Source organism: Danio rerio, chromosome 12, assembly GCF_049306965.1.
Source record: "Danio rerio strain Tuebingen ecotype United States chromosome 12, GRCz12tu, whole genome shotgun sequence".
NCBI classification, from domain to species: Eukaryota; Metazoa; Chordata; class Actinopteri; order Cypriniformes; family Danionidae; genus Danio; species Danio rerio.
The window spans coordinates 46,787,501-46,803,289 of NC_133187.1; the positions used below are offsets into that span (position 1 = coordinate 46,787,501).

Consider the following 15,789-nt stretch of genomic DNA (forward strand, 5'->3'; position numbering starts at 1 on the left):
TAAGAAATACATTTAACAAAAACCTTTTTGTTTTTCTTTATTTTTTTTTTGTATTAAACCACGTTTTCATTGTTCCACAAAACAAAAACATGTACTGTCCCATGTTATCGGCATAAAAATAACAAAAAACTTCAGTATGTGGACTCGAAAATAGGAAAAAAAAAATTTATAAAAAACTATTTTGGGTTGGTAAAAGTTAAATATTGTTTTAAAGTAACTGACAGATATTTACCTTTAAATTAGCCACATTTTTAAATTGATGAAATTATCAACATTTTCCTGTTTTGAAAACTTCATAAAATTGTTCTGGCAACTTAAAATCAACTTAAAACCATGTAGTAGTAACAGACCTCTCATAGAGATATATTTTTTAGAGCATTCGCGCGTCAAATTCACTCCACAATAGATGCGGATTCATGTCATGGGCAGGGTTTCTGTCTGCCCTGTGTTTTTAGCATTGTTGCTAAATGGCTAACATGGATTTTATTGAGAGACTAGGGCCCCGTTTACACTAGTGCGTTTTAGTTTGAAAACGCATAAGTTTTGCTACGGTTACGCCATCCGTCCACACTACGCCGGAGTTCTCGAGCGCCGAAAACGGAGCGTTTCGAAAACGCTGGAGAGGCCGTTTTCAATCTGAAACGCTGCTGCTCCGTCTCAGTGTGGATGGGGAAAGACGGAGACATCTGAAAACGGAGGCGGGGCTGCAAACGTTCGCCTATCTGATTGGGGCTTTTCCTCAATATTAAGTAGCCTAACACACACAGTTCAGTCTCGCATCCTCTTCTTGTAAGTTAAGACTTCGCAAGTTTGATCAAGGCTGCAGTCTCCCCCTTCTCAGTTTGATATGGAAAACATACCGAGGACACGGGTAAATCTTCAAAGGGAACAGTGTACTTTATAACTTCATTCACATCACCCTGGCTACGTTGTTTCACTTTCTCAACAATAAAATGTAAACATGATTTAAGGAACTGCCTATTTTCTTTTTAATATTAGCAACTTAACAGACAGCAGAAATGTTGAGGCGTCGTGCTGCATATATGGGCGTCATCTTCACTGTGTGGATATTTATAACAAAACGGAGCCGATAACAACTGCCTCCTTTCAATTTCAGTGAAAATACGAAACGCACCCTCTCTTTTGCTGAATATCAGTTTTAATAATCGACAATTATAAAAGTATAACATACAATAAGTTTACACATTGTAGGAAATAAAGGCAAGGGATCAGTCAATGTACCTGGATTAATCATTAACTTATCTTTGCGCTTAACCAAAACATGTTACCCGTGAACAAGTAACTCAATAGATTCCAATGACCAAAGTCAGGGAATTGGCCTATGTCGTTAGATAAAGACAACAACATGAATGAAATATCACGTTTAGCAAATATAGTGAGATTAGATCCAGCGGGAGATGCTTGATGAGCAGTCCGACAAGCAGAGCTCTCATCTGGGTAGAAATGCTGGAGCGCTTGCCCGAGAGTGTGTGTGTGTGGTCACGTGATGTGCGTTTTCAGCGTTTTGGTGTGGACGGAGAGCTACTCAGAAACGCTGGGTAAAACGCGAGTGTGGACGCGGATCGTTTTCATTCTACAACGCCGTTTTAAAACTAAAATGCACAAGTGTAAACGGGGCCTAGATGTGCTTTATGTGCTTTAGGAAGGCTGAAAAACAGCATAGATTCGTTCAGCGCCGAGTCCACTAGATCCTTTCAGAGGTGCACCCAGCTCTGAGTTCATCAACTCCTCCAGAAACTTAACCTGGATGCTGGAAGCTTTCAGCAGTGCTTTCAGCCCAGCTCGTTTTGATGCTAGAATTTGCAAAATTCAACAAAATAAGCCAATTCAGAAATGCACAACATCAATACCCAAAGATACACTGAATAGATTGAGATGAATAACTGACCATGTAGAAGTACGTTGCAGCATGTAATGATGTACTCACATTAGGTAGATGCCTTGAACCATGCCGAAGTGCGTTTGTGGCCTGCACTCACACTGCATTTGCCTTCCGAGCCCGAGCACGCTTACGTCATTGATTATGCGACTGTGTTTAGTTTAACAGAAGCGCTCTCGCTCAGCACAGTGGACACTGCTTTAGTTATATCGTGATGTATTTTTAGTCGTTTGATATGCAATGACACACACACACTCATCGGGGTCTGATAATATGAAGAGATTTAGCCATCCTTACAGTGCACATTAACTGCCCTGAGTGCATAAACAGCACACGTTCATTTTGGGGTGAATCTCTAGATAACACAATTGCAGGTTTATTGATCTACTGAGTGTGTTATACAGTCAGTGTGTGTGTGTGTGTTTAGGAGTTGTATTGAAGGCTTTGTAATGATGTCTGCAGCTCATCGATTCTCAACGGGTCTTGGAGATAGTAGCAGGCGAGGGTCTGTCACCACCGCTTTACAGACCCTCAACAAATGATTTGGAGTAATAGACATAATCCAATAGTGCAGAGAGCATTAGAGACGCTCAACATGACACTCCTGCAGAAGTTACTCCAAACCCGCCGAGAGTCCCACACACTCTATTAGATTAGATATTATTGGATTTCCAGAACATACACTGCGCTCCTGTATGGACTATTACTCCCATGTGCACTAGAAAACAGGTAAGAAAGCCGTTAGTAGTGTGTCTAAATGGGGTTAGGTCTAAAATAGTGTCAGGATAGGGGTTAAAAACACTTTTAGCACAACTTAGGCATTATAATTATCAAACTTGGGCATTATAAATGTGCATCAATGTTAAGTCATTTCCCCAATACAGAAAATGCGTAGGGAATTGTTGAATTCAGCAATGAAAATAACACCGGTCAATATAGTATTCTCCAAATTTTATATTAATTTTACATGATTAGTTACAAATTGCATATAATCAGATAAAAATTAAACGTATAAATATGCGCGTATGTGCTCTGAAATAAATAATTCAATGGATTTCCTTAAGTGTACTAAGGTAGTTGTTTGCAAACAATTAACATGGGCTGAATTTAAACAAATTAAGCTGAACATTACTACATTAATTTCATTAGAAGGACGGTCACGCTGTTTGTGCAGTGAGTTTATCGGACCAGATCACCTGGCCTCAAGTTCAGTCTATGTGTTCACTCCAAGATGTCAACGAGAATAGTTTCATAATGCGACGTACGCATCGAACTGGCATCGCAAAATATACATAAATGACAGCTCCGACCTGAAAAAACACATAGAGGATAAGTGTCAACATTATCCCAATTTTAACCCTATTAATAGTAACTATAGGATAACTCAATAAACTGCTGTTTAATGGAATAACTGATTAGCCCTGCACATATTAGACAATTTAATTGTTTTATGTTCAATCGACTTAAATTTGTAAAACAACTAAGTTAACTAAATTGATTTGTGTCAGGACAACATAAAGGAATTGTGTGGAACCCTGTATTTTTTACAGCGTGTTTGTAATTTTATTTTGACATTTTTACTAATGAAATAGTCACTTTTTATAGTAATAAGTTATTTTTATAATTATGTAATCACTTATCATCGTTTAAACTATAACTAATTACATACTTAATTTTTTTTGCTGCTTGTTCAAACTACTTATTTAAAATAAGTTGAATTACCAATTACGTTTTCTGGGAGACAGCTTAAGTGTTTTATGTTCATTCATTTATTAATTTTCTATTTCGGCCTTGTCACTTTATTAATCCGGAGTCACCACAGCGTAATGAACCGGCAACTTATCCAGCAGGTTTTTACGCAGCGGATACCCCTCCAGCCATAACCCATCTCTGGGAAACATTCACACACAAACTCATACACTACGGACAATTTAGCCTACCCAATTCACCTGTACTGCATGTCTTTGGACTGTGGGGGAAACCCAAGCACCCGGAGGAAACCCATTCAGAAGCAGGGAAAACATGTAAACTCCACACAGAAATGGCGATTGACACAGTCGAGGCTCGAACCAGCGTGTTTTATGTTCAAATACACCTAAATTTGCAAAAGGTTAACTTAATCTGTGTTGGGACAACATGAATGAATAGTGGGGAACCCTGCATTTTTTTGTGTATGGTTTTTGTACCCCAAAAAATAACTAAATAAATAAATTTTTAGTCGTTTTTAGTATTTTTAGTCGTTTGATATGCAATGACACACACACACTCATCGGGGTCTGATAATATGAAGAGATTTAGCCATCCTTACAGTGCACATTAACTGCCCTGAGTGCATAAACAGCACACGTTCATTTTGGGGTGAATCTCTCCATAACACAATTGCAGGTTTATTGATCTACTGAGTGTGTTATACAGTCAGTGTGTGTGTGTGTGTGTGTGTGTTTGTGTGTTTGGGAGTTGTATTGAAGGCTTTGTAATGATGTCTGCAGCTCATCGATTCTCAACGGGTCTTGGAGATAGAATAAATAAATAAATATTTGAGGGTTATTTAATAAAGTTTAAAAGAACAATTTTAACATAATAAAAACATTTTGTAATTATCTAAAAGGTATTTACCAACACTTTGTTTGAATTAATTGCCCTGTATATATTAAAGACCAGCATATAACAATAACAGAGAAATCCAATGGTAGGAACACTGTTAAATAATTGAGAAGAGAACAAAAAAAGCAATAGCTGTTCAAGACAATAGAAAAAAAGACACCTTAGGCCAAGATGCTGCTCCATATCGGTTTTTGTGAATCTTTCATATGTGAAAGACCAGATTACTGGAGCAGATTTGGTTCAATAGTCGTGGCTTTTGTGTTCAGAAATAAACCAGCTTGAGTGATGTTAGCCCTCGCCGAAAACTTCACAACAATCAAACTATAACCTTAAAGAAAAAGTCATTTTCCATGTTTGGGGCTCTCGTTACATAACCTTCTGTTTGAGGGGGAAAAAAATCTATAACAAAAGTCAAGCAAAAATAAGGGATGTTTGAAAGTACATCTCGTCTTAATGGACTAGTCAGTGGGTTGTGAAAGGCTAGTTGGTTTCGCAGAAGTCTGCTGTAATTAGGCTGATTCATGTCCACACATTATGACAGATTCTTATGTTCAATAACAGCTCACTGAAGCACAACAAAGATGAAGAGAAGAGGTCTCAAGATGTGTTAAGAATAAGTTTGTGCCAATAGAGCTGTCCGTTATCTGCACAAAACTATAAAGATTCACACAAAATACCAACACCAACAGATTATACACAACAGATGGCAACTGCAGAAGTTCAGCTGTAATTGTCTTCAAATGCTTTGCTGAAAATGGTGAATCTGTCACACAAGAGGGGTTTGCGGTGACTACAGAATGGATTAAAGAGCTTGAATTTAGGAAGAGAACTTCAGTTCACTAGAAGTCACAAAATACAAATATAATATGATAATTTTTCTATTATGAAATTAATTAAATCATTAATAAATAGTCCATTTATTTATAGTTACTGTACACACAAAAAGCGTATCTAAAAATATAAATATGTAGTTAATATCTGCATATTAATGTTAAAAAACAAATGAAAGAAAAGAAAAACAATAGACAGATTGTTAACAAGATAGACAGATCAGGACAATAGAAGGGAGGAGGGAAGGACGGAAAGACAAAACGTTAGAAGGAAGAACAGACAAAACATTAGAAGGAAGAACAGACAGACAGATAAAATGTTAGAGGGAAGGAGAGACAGACAGATGGACAAAACATTAGAAGGACGGACAGATGGATTGATAAAACGTTAAAAGGAAGGACAGACAGACAGATGGACAAAACATTAGAAGGATGGACGGATGGATAAAACGTTAGAAGGAAGGATGGACGGATGGATAAAACATTAGAAGGAAGGATGAACGGATGGATAAAACGTTAGAAATAAGGATGGATGGATGGATAAAATGTTGGAAGGAAGGATGGACAAACTGATAAAACGTTAGAAGGAAGGACAGACAGACAGATGGACAAAATATTAGAAGGACGGACGGAGAAGACATTAGAAGGAAGGATGGAAAAACTGATAAAACGTTAGAAAGACTGACGGATGGATAAAACGCTTGCAGGACGGACGGATGGATAAAACTTTAGAAGAAAGAACTGACAGACAGATAAAACTTTAGCAGGAAGGACGGATTGATATAACCTCTAATATATTTATTTATATATTATCTATTTGTTTATAGTTATTACAGTACACAAAAACTATTAACTAAAAAAATACACATATGCAGTTAATAGTTTATCTGTCCATATTTACTTTAAGAAAAAAAAATCAGAAAAATAACAAAAGACAGATTGTTAGCAAGAATGACAGACAGGACAATAGAAGAAAGGAAGGAAGGACAGACAAAATATAAGGAAGGTCAGACAGATGGATAAAACGTTAGAAGAAAAAAATGGATGGAAAGATGGACGGACAGACGGACAAAACGTTCGAAAGAAGGACGGTCAGATAGATAAAACGTTGGAAGGAAGGACGGACAGACGGATAAAACGTTAGAAGGAAGGACGGACATAAAATGCTAGAAGGATGGATGGACAGACAGATAAAATGTTTGAAGGATGGACGGATGGATAAAACATTAGAAGGATGGACGAACAGAGAAAATGTTGGACGGTCGGACGGACGGACGGATAAAACGTTAGAAGGAAGGACGAATGGACGGACGGACTGATGGATAAAACGTTAGAAGGATGGACAAACTGATAAAACGTTAGAAGGACTGACAGACGGATAAAACGGTAGCAGGAAGGACGAATGGAAAAAATGTTGAAAGGAAGGATGGATGAATAAAATGTTAGAAGGACGAACGGATGAATAAAAGGATAGAAGGAAGGATGGATGGATGAATAAAATAATGGATGGATGCACAGACAGACGGATGGACAAAACGATGGATGGACAAAGTAAAACGATGGACGGACGGACGAACCAACAGATAGATAGATAGATAGATAGATAGATAGATAGATAGATAGATAGATAGATAGATAGATAGATAGATAGATAGATAGATAGATAGATAGATAGATAGATAGATAGATAGATAGATAGATATTAAAACCAATTAGTAAAAGGATGGATGGATGGATGGATGGATGGATGGATGGATGGATGGATGGATGGATGGATCAAAAGACAGTCAGACAAAGACAGAACACAAACAGAATGCAGGAAACTGATAATCTGAGAAAGCACACAGTCTCTCACACACTCCTGAGTTTCTAGAGGACAATGCGCGCGCACACGCACACTAACACACACACACACACACACACACACACACACACACACACACACACACACACACACACACACACACACACACACACACACACACACACACACACACACACACACTTCACTGCACTAAAAAAAAGGCAGTTTGGCACAGCGGCCTCGGAGGGAAGCTGCAAGTGTTTGTCAGGGTGATGATGCTGAATCACAGGCCAGACAGCGTCTCTTTTTCTATTAGTTATCTGAGAGATGCTGAACTCCAGGGAAGCGGACGGATGACGCAGCTTCACTCCCATCATTCTCCCTGTGTGTGCTCGCTCCGAGAACACACCAGATTAAGAGACGCAATTAACCATCAAAGACAAACAAGTCATGGGCTAAGACAACACTCGTGAGATTGCTCCATAAATTTCACCGCAAACAAGCCGAGCAGTTTAGCGAGGGATGCTAATTCGCTATATTCGGCCCGGCAGATGAAGGATGCTGCAGCTGTGCCCTTTTGTGGTTACATGACTGATTATTCTCACATTTATGTCAGATCATTTAAGCGTAGAAATGTAATCTACTAGCACGATTACATACAAGACACAGTTGCTAATGGCACATTTACGTTTAGTAGATGCGTTTGTTCAAGGCGACTTAAAAGTAAGGAGGAATTCATTGACACACTCAGATTTAATGGTATATTGGGTTGGAGTGTGATGAGTTGTGGCAGAGAAGAGGGGGTATTGGTTTTATTCACAGGGGTTCAGGTGATCTCAGAAAAGATTGGTTTATAGTTGTCAAAACTTACTTCAGTTAAACAAAGAGAAAACTAAAGTGATTGCATTTGGGAACAAAGATGAGGTTCTCAAGGTGAATGCGTACATTGGCTCTAAAGGTCAAACAATAAAAATTAAGGTCAAGAATCTTGACTGTGATTCTCGAGTCAGATCCGAATTTAAGTAGTCATGTCAAAGCAGTAATGAGCATACTATCATCTCAAAAACATCGCAAGAATTAGATGCTTTGTTTCTGGTGAGGACTTAGGCCCCGATTACACTATTGAGTTTTGGTTTTAAAACGGCGTTTTAGATCAAAAACGATCCGCATCCACACTAGCGTTTCACCTAGCGTCTCTGAACATATCTCCGTCCACACTACGCCACCTAAAAATGTATATCACCTGACCATTCGCGCACTCTGGGCAAGCGCGTTCTAATATAAACAGAAAGCATGTGTCTCGCTCGGCATTTGGTTATTGTTAGTCAACAAACGTCGGTTAAACATTAAACGCGATGGCAACGCGAGGTATTTTTGTGGAGAGACGACGAGGTCGAGTTGTTACTAAACCTAACAAATGAATAACTGCACAATGGCGCCTAAAACAGACAATAGTGCAAACAACGCTCCTATTTCTGTGCCCATGTTGTTGTTTACAGTACTGTCTTCCGGTAGCATTAAAGCCATGTGTTATAGTCATGTGATAGGGACTTGACGAATAAAGGAAGGATACACAATGACACAAATGCCCCAATCAGGTAGCGAATCTCAGCAGCCCCGCCTCCGTTTTCAGATATCTCCGTTTTTCCTCATCCACACTGAGACGGAGCAGCAGTGTTTCAGAATGAAAATGGCCTCTCCAGCGCTCTGTTTCCGGCGCTTGAGAGCTCCGGCGTAGTGTAAACGGATGGCGTAACCGTAGCAAAACTTATGCGTTTTAAAACTAAAACGCACTAGTGTAAACAGGGCCTTAGAGAAACTTGTTCATGCTTTTATCAGCATTAGAATGGATTACTGTAATGGACTCCACAATGGCCTTCCCAAAAAGACAGACAGTTGCGGCTCATCCAGAACGCTGCGGCCCGGATTCCACTTACTAGCATTGTGTATGAAATTTGCTTTATAAATAAACTTGCCTTGTCTTGTCATTTGAATAATACCATGCGCCATTTCATCAAGAAATAACATCCTAATTGTTTGTGTTTGCAGGAACCATGGTGAGCAAGGACGCTGGAAAATGCATGCTCACCAACTCTGAGTCAGACTCGGAGGCGACGGCGGTCTCTATGGCCCTGGAGGTCAAAGGCTCATCGGATGAAAACCGGCATGTTAGAAAGCGGAACAAAGCCCTTCAGGTGCGTTTCAAGGACATCTGTGAGGCACAGAATGAACAGGCAGCTGCTGCCCGGGGAGGAAAGCCGGTCTACAAAGTGGCATACCGCAAGTACATGACTGTCCCGGCTCGCAGATCAATCCCCAATGTCACCAAAAGCACTGGAGTGCAAACTTCACCAGATCTGAGGAAGCGCTACCAGACTTTTCCATTTGAGCGTAAGAAAGGACACACGGTCAAGCATGCTGCTGCGGTGGAGAGCTGCAAGGACCAGGATGACGGTTTTGTTATTGATGTCAAGAGGGCAAAGGCAACCGAAGCAGGTAGAGAATGTGTGCCCTCTCATAATGTGAGAAAAACTAGGGCATTAATGCACACTAACCAATGTGTTGCAACTATTGAACAGCATCCGCAACGCAGAGACTGTCCGGAAAGAGCGGACGGATGCTCAGACGCTTTGGTTCTTCCCTGCTCCACAGAAAGAACCACAGCGGACAATTCGGACTATCAGATCTGTAGCGTGAGAAGTAAACACAGTAAGGGCTTCCAGAGAAACTCTGAATCTCTTGATCGCTCAGGCAAGCTGCACTTGCTCAATTCTGAGGAGAGCACTGGGAATATTCTCCAGGATTCATCCTCGAAAGTGACAGGACCCATCGCATGGAACTCCCTTACGCAGGTGGAGTGTTTGGAGAGTCCGTCCGAGCGCAGCAAACGCAAGGCGTTGCAGCTCAACGGCCTCCAGTCACAGACTTTGCCGCGGGCCAGTTGCACAACGCAGGTCCAGTGCCACACGGGAACGCTGTCAGCTCGCCCGCTGCGGGGCATGGACGAGGGACCGACAGTGACTTCCAAAGCCGTTCCAATGCCCGCACCTCCATGTAGGGGTGGCACGGGAACAGGAACCGTACAAACGGATAATGAGGCGTGCAAGCAGATAGTTCCTGTCAATCAGGATGGGGATGTTAAGGCACAGCTGCAGGCCATGGAAAATATGATCAGCTCCAGCCAGGAAACCATCAAAGTGCTGCTGGGTGTCATTCAGGAGCTGGAAAAGGGAGAAGCTCATAGAGAAGGGTAAGATGGTGGAAATTAACCACCGTGCAAATGAGACCCTGGAACACAAAACCAGTCATAAGCATCCACTTTTGGAAATTGAGATTTAAGCAGTATCTGATAGAGGAATAATATGCTTTCTATTGGTGTACACATTGTTAGGACAAGACAATATTTGGCTCAAATACAACTATTTGAAAATCCAGAATCTAAGGTTTCAAAGAAAATCAAGCTTAAACTTCTCAGCAATGTGCAATACTAATCACAAGAGTTTTGACATATTTACAAAATTCCTCCATGGAACATGATCTCCAGTTAATACTCTAATGATTTTTAACTGAACCTCAAAATTGATAATTGTGAGCCATTCAATGTACTCAAGGCTGATTTTGCATTCCAAGGTCACAATTGGTAAAAATGCTAATCGGTGCCTACAAAACACACATCTGACTTGAAGTGTGCTGAAGATGTCTACAAGCCACAATGCAGATTGTTCTAAACATTGAACTAAAGCAGTGGTTCTCAAAGTGGGGGTCGGGACCCCTTGAGGGGTCGCGGAACAATAAGGGGGGGGGGGGGGGGGGGGGGGGGGGTCGCCTGGTGATTTCCAAATATCTACTTATTATTATTAGGCCATAAGAATTACCATATTTTATCCATAACCAACTGAAGATAAAAAAAAAACAGTCGTTTATAGTAGCATATTTACTAGTTCTATTGGATTGCGACCCCTGAGGTAAATACATTATATTAAAGTGAGCAATAGCGTCAGATGCAGAAGATTGATTTTCTGGCCCATTTACAGCACTGACATACATTAAAAAAATTTAAACGAAGAATAGACTTGAGTCTACTGGTGTGTGTGTGCGATTGCATGCAAGGTTTCTGTATTTATAACCACCTCAGAGGATATTGAGGGTCGCGAGTCACTGGCATTGTTATTTTGGGGGTTGCGGGCTGAAAAGTTTGGGAACTTCTGAACTAAAGAATAATCTTTGGATCTGTATGCATGTAGGGTAACAGGAAACTATTTCAGCACAGAATACATTTCTTAACCTATTAACTCTACGGTTCTCAAACTGACTGCTTTAACAGGCCTATTTAGGATGAATGAGTGCATCTTTGGTTGACTAACAAGACTTAAACAGCAGCACTCTTCTTCATATAAATAATAATGTTGCCAAGCAGAATAGCATTTTACATTTTCCCAGACATCTACAACTCTTGAGAACTGCAGAGTGTTGAAAGCAACAACAAACCAGAATGCATAATTTTTTGTGGGGGAAATTGAGGTAAAGATGGATTGCTTTGGTTTTAGATATGCATTTATTCATGGAATACAAGAAACTGTTACAAAATTGCTTCCACAATGTTTAGGAGTCAGTACGACTAGTGTTTCTACTCAGGATGGCTAAGTTGGTCGATCTTTGGATCTTTTGTGTTGTTTAGAGCTAAACTACACCAACCACACAATCTTCAGAATGTTGATCTAAATATGCATTTATCTAAACTATTCGACACAGAAACATTTTATTAGCCACACAATAAGCTTAACCATCAGTCAGCCGGCTACAGGAAGGCCCAATAGGGTATATGATGAAGCATGCTAATAAGACTTTTAATTTGCCAGTACCCTGGGTTAAGTGCTTCTGGAGTACAAGTAAACGTCTTCTTGTCTTCTTTTATGCTTGAACAACTGAATGAATGCCAACAATTATTTAACTGAGTGTATTTTAAGTACCTTACAACATCGATGCTGTAAAACGAACTGTATAAAATGGAAAAGAATTCAAAATTCAATTCAATTCAATTCAATTCAGCTTTATTTGTATAGCGCTTTTACAATGTAGATTGTGTCAAAGCAGCTTCACATAAATGGTCATAGTAACTGGATCAGGGTGATTCAGTTTTTCGTGTTTAAGTTCAGTTCAGTTTAGCTCAGTTCAGTGTGGTTTGAAATCATTACTGAGAGTCCAAGCACTGAAGAGCAAATTCATTGATGTGTAGCTTTTCAGATCCTGAACCATGCAAGCCAGTTGCGACAGCGGAGAGGGAAAAACAAAACTTCACCAATAGGAGAGTGAAGAAAAAAACCTTGAGAGAACCAGACTCAGTTTAATTTCTCTGCTGGCCAAAAGTCTTGTGCAGAGCTGCAGTCTCAGCAGTGGAGGCTGGAAGCTGGCCTCATGCAAAGACTCGTCTGTCCCTAGAGCGTCACTGGAATCGATAATATTCCAGTGAAATAACAGGTCACTGGAAGTTTATCAGTATGGGAACAACACTAGCTCAGCATATACCCAATTCTAATTCTACTTTTTTACCTTTACCCCTTCCCCTTGGCCCTTGAAACAGAGTGTGTAGAGGAAGGGCTTCAAATTTTACCTCTAAGAAATGGGACAGCACTACAGCACCTGCAAAAGCAATTATTATGGATTATAGATAGCAAAATTTAGCATTTGTTAAATTTTTTTTTTTTAAAGCACATTGTTAAAACATGAACACCGTTATGATTGTATTAAAACATATGCTTGTTTGTTGTATAATGACAAAATACTAATTTGTGCATTTGCTGACTTCCGTGTGCTGCCATGCTGCCGTTGTAGATGGTGTTTTCTGGGAAATATTCTTACCCGTTGGTTTTGAGTGCGGTCCTGAAAAATCTCTGTTTTAAGGGGTAGCCCTAGACCTTCAAGCTAAACAGAATTAGGACATCCCTAACCCTTGACCTGAGGGGATGGGTTGAGGAGTAGAATAGGGATTGGGCCTAAGTCTAATTGGGAAGGATTGGTGCATATTTGCTTGGTTAGTAAGACTTTCAGAACAGCACGGCTTCATAAAAAATGAATTTGTGCCAACAGAACTGCACCAAGCAGAATTGCATTTTCACACAGGTCTCCTCAATCATTCATAGCTCATACCAGCTGTGATGTGTTGAAAGTGCAAACAAGCCATAATGTACATTCTTCAGAAAGCAGAAATAGGGATGGATTACTTTTGTTCTCCAAAGTAGAAGAGAGAAATCACAGATTCTGTCCTATGCATGTTTCTCAAAATAAATTCTGTTTAATGTGAACAAGTGCATCTTTACTTTGTGAGCAAGTTTTTGAGGACAGTTAAAGAAGTTTTCCCAAACACCCGATAAGTCATGCAAACAATGTTAAAAAATAGTTTTGTCCTATTGAGCGATGAAAAATGAGGGATTATTTTGGCTGCTGCATTGGAAGAAAAATTCATTCAAAACAGAAAGCTTTGCTGTATTGTTTATCTCTCAGTCAGACTGCTAAAGAAGGTCTAATTAAGACAAATAAGTATTTTTCTTGTTTGTTAGCAAGTCTTTAAGGGCAGCCCTCTTGTATAAATGGAACGTTCCAAGCATAGACGGGGGACTCGAGTCTCATGACTTGACTCGAGTCAGACTTAAGTCACAAAATTTAAGACTTGAGACTTGCTTGACAAATATCCAAAAAAGATTCAACTTGACTTGGACTTGACTGTCATGACTTGAGACTTGAGTTAAATGACTTGAAAAAAAACTTGTTTTTGTTAAATACACAATCGTTTGTTATATATTAAGCGGTTAAAAACAAAACAAAACCGAAAGTTGCGCATGCGCATTATTAACGGCTCATCGGTTCTCAGATCGGTCCAAAAGAATCAGTTTTGCTGGACTGAATCATTCAGTTCATTAAGAAGAACCGCTTTAAATGATTCATTAGATTCAGAAGATAGCCTATTTTACGGGTTTAAAGATTACAAACAAGATATTTGTATGTACGTTGAAGTGTTAGGGGTTAAGTTTAATTTTTAAAATACAGATTGATTTAAAACAATCTGTTAAATGCTATGTTCCAGTTTTTTTACTCACATGCATCTTTTTAAAAACAATTTATCAGAGGAAAAAAATTAAGAATTAAGTTAGGCAAAGCAAGAAACCATTTCAGACCATGGATCTCAAAACCTGTCTGTAAGGTATGTGTTAACTATTTAGTCTCCACTACACTTCCTAATCTGTAATTGCCTCTCTGAATATCACACTAACTGTACAAAAAAAAAAAAAAAAATACTAATACTACTAATACTTCCCTTCTTAGACTTTACAGACCTGAAACTTGCTTATAGCACTTATTCATTGTTGCTCTTGGTTGTGTAAATTGCTTCCTTGTCCTCATTTGTAAGTCGCTTTGGATAAAAGCGTCTGCTAAATGACTAAATGTAAATGTAAATGTGTGAAATGGGCTTTATATATTATCTGGAATCTAAAGGTTCAAAATTGCCTTTAGAGTTCACTCTTAGCAATTCATATTACTAATCAAAACATTTTTATTGGAGTTATTGAAATTTACGAAATGTCTTAATTTAATAATGTTTTTTGTAATCAAAGAAAAATGATGATTTTGATTTAATATTTTATTCCCCCCAAAAATGTACCTGTGCACTTTAAGATTGGTTTTGTCATTTAGGGTCTCATTTATTAATAGTATACTATTTTAATGGCTTTGAAGTAACCACATACATTCTCCTGAGCAAAAAGCCATCTGTATAGTAATTAGTAATTAGATTGACCAAGATAGACCAAGCTATGACTTGACGTAACTTGAAATAAGTAGTGACATGACTTGAGTCGAACAAAAAATGACTTGACTTGGTTGAGACTTGAAAGTTATGACTTGAGACTTGCTTGTGACTTGCACATGTGTGACTTGCATCCACCTCCGGTTCCAAGAGAACTGCATTTCCACACAGTTCACCTAGATATTCACAATGTGCTCAAAACCCCAATATACCACAATGCATATTTTTCAGGAAGCTGACCTGAAGATGGATTGCTTCTGAGTTTTCTATGCATTTATGAATGTGAAGAAACTATTTCAAAATGGCTTCAGTCCCAAGCATTGTTTGGGTGTCAGTCGCCTCATATAGTAGGACTTCTTTGGATGGAGATGTTAGTTAATTGTGCGACGCAGTTGCGCAGTAGGTAGTGCTGTCACCTCACAGAAAGAAGGTCGCTGGTTCGAGCATCGGCTGGGTCAGTTGGCGTTTCTGTGTGAGGTTTGCATGGTCTCCCTGCGTTCGCGTGGGTTTCCTCCGAGTGCTCCCCACAGTCCAAAGACATGTGGTACAGGTGAATTGGATAGGCTAAATTGTTCGTAGTGTATGAGTGTGAATGAGTGTGTATGAATAGGTTTTGGAAGGGCATCTGCTGCGTAAAACATGTGCTGGATAAGTTGGCGGTTCATTCCGCTGTGGTGACCCCAGATTAATAAAGGGATTAAGCCGAAAAGAAGTTAGTTCCTCTTAGAAAATATTACATCAGCAGCCTGTACTCATTGGCTCTCAAACAGACTGCAACAGTAGGCCTAAAGAGGATGGATAGGTGCAGTTTGGTTGGTTAGCAAGGAAGCACTGTTTCCTAAAAAGCAAA

General features: G+C 39.4%; 2 protein-coding genes across 4 annotated transcripts in view; one reads left to right on the forward strand and one right to left on the reverse strand.

Moving 5' to 3' along the window:
• Positions 1-15,789, reverse strand: part of dock1 (dedicator of cytokinesis 1) — a 525,870-nt gene that overhangs the window by 282,880 nt on the left and 227,201 nt on the right.
• The window catches only part of insyn2a (inhibitory synaptic factor 2A), a 75,102-nt gene that overhangs the window by 17,537 nt on the left and 41,776 nt on the right, over positions 1-15,789 (forward strand). The window contains exon 2 of the mRNA XM_002664032.8: positions 9,188-10,388. Within this exon, the coding sequence (XP_002664078.2) occupies positions 9,193-10,388 (1,196 nt within the window). The 5' untranslated portion in view covers positions 9,188-9,192. The remainder of the gene's footprint in view (positions 1-9,187; positions 10,389-15,789) is intronic.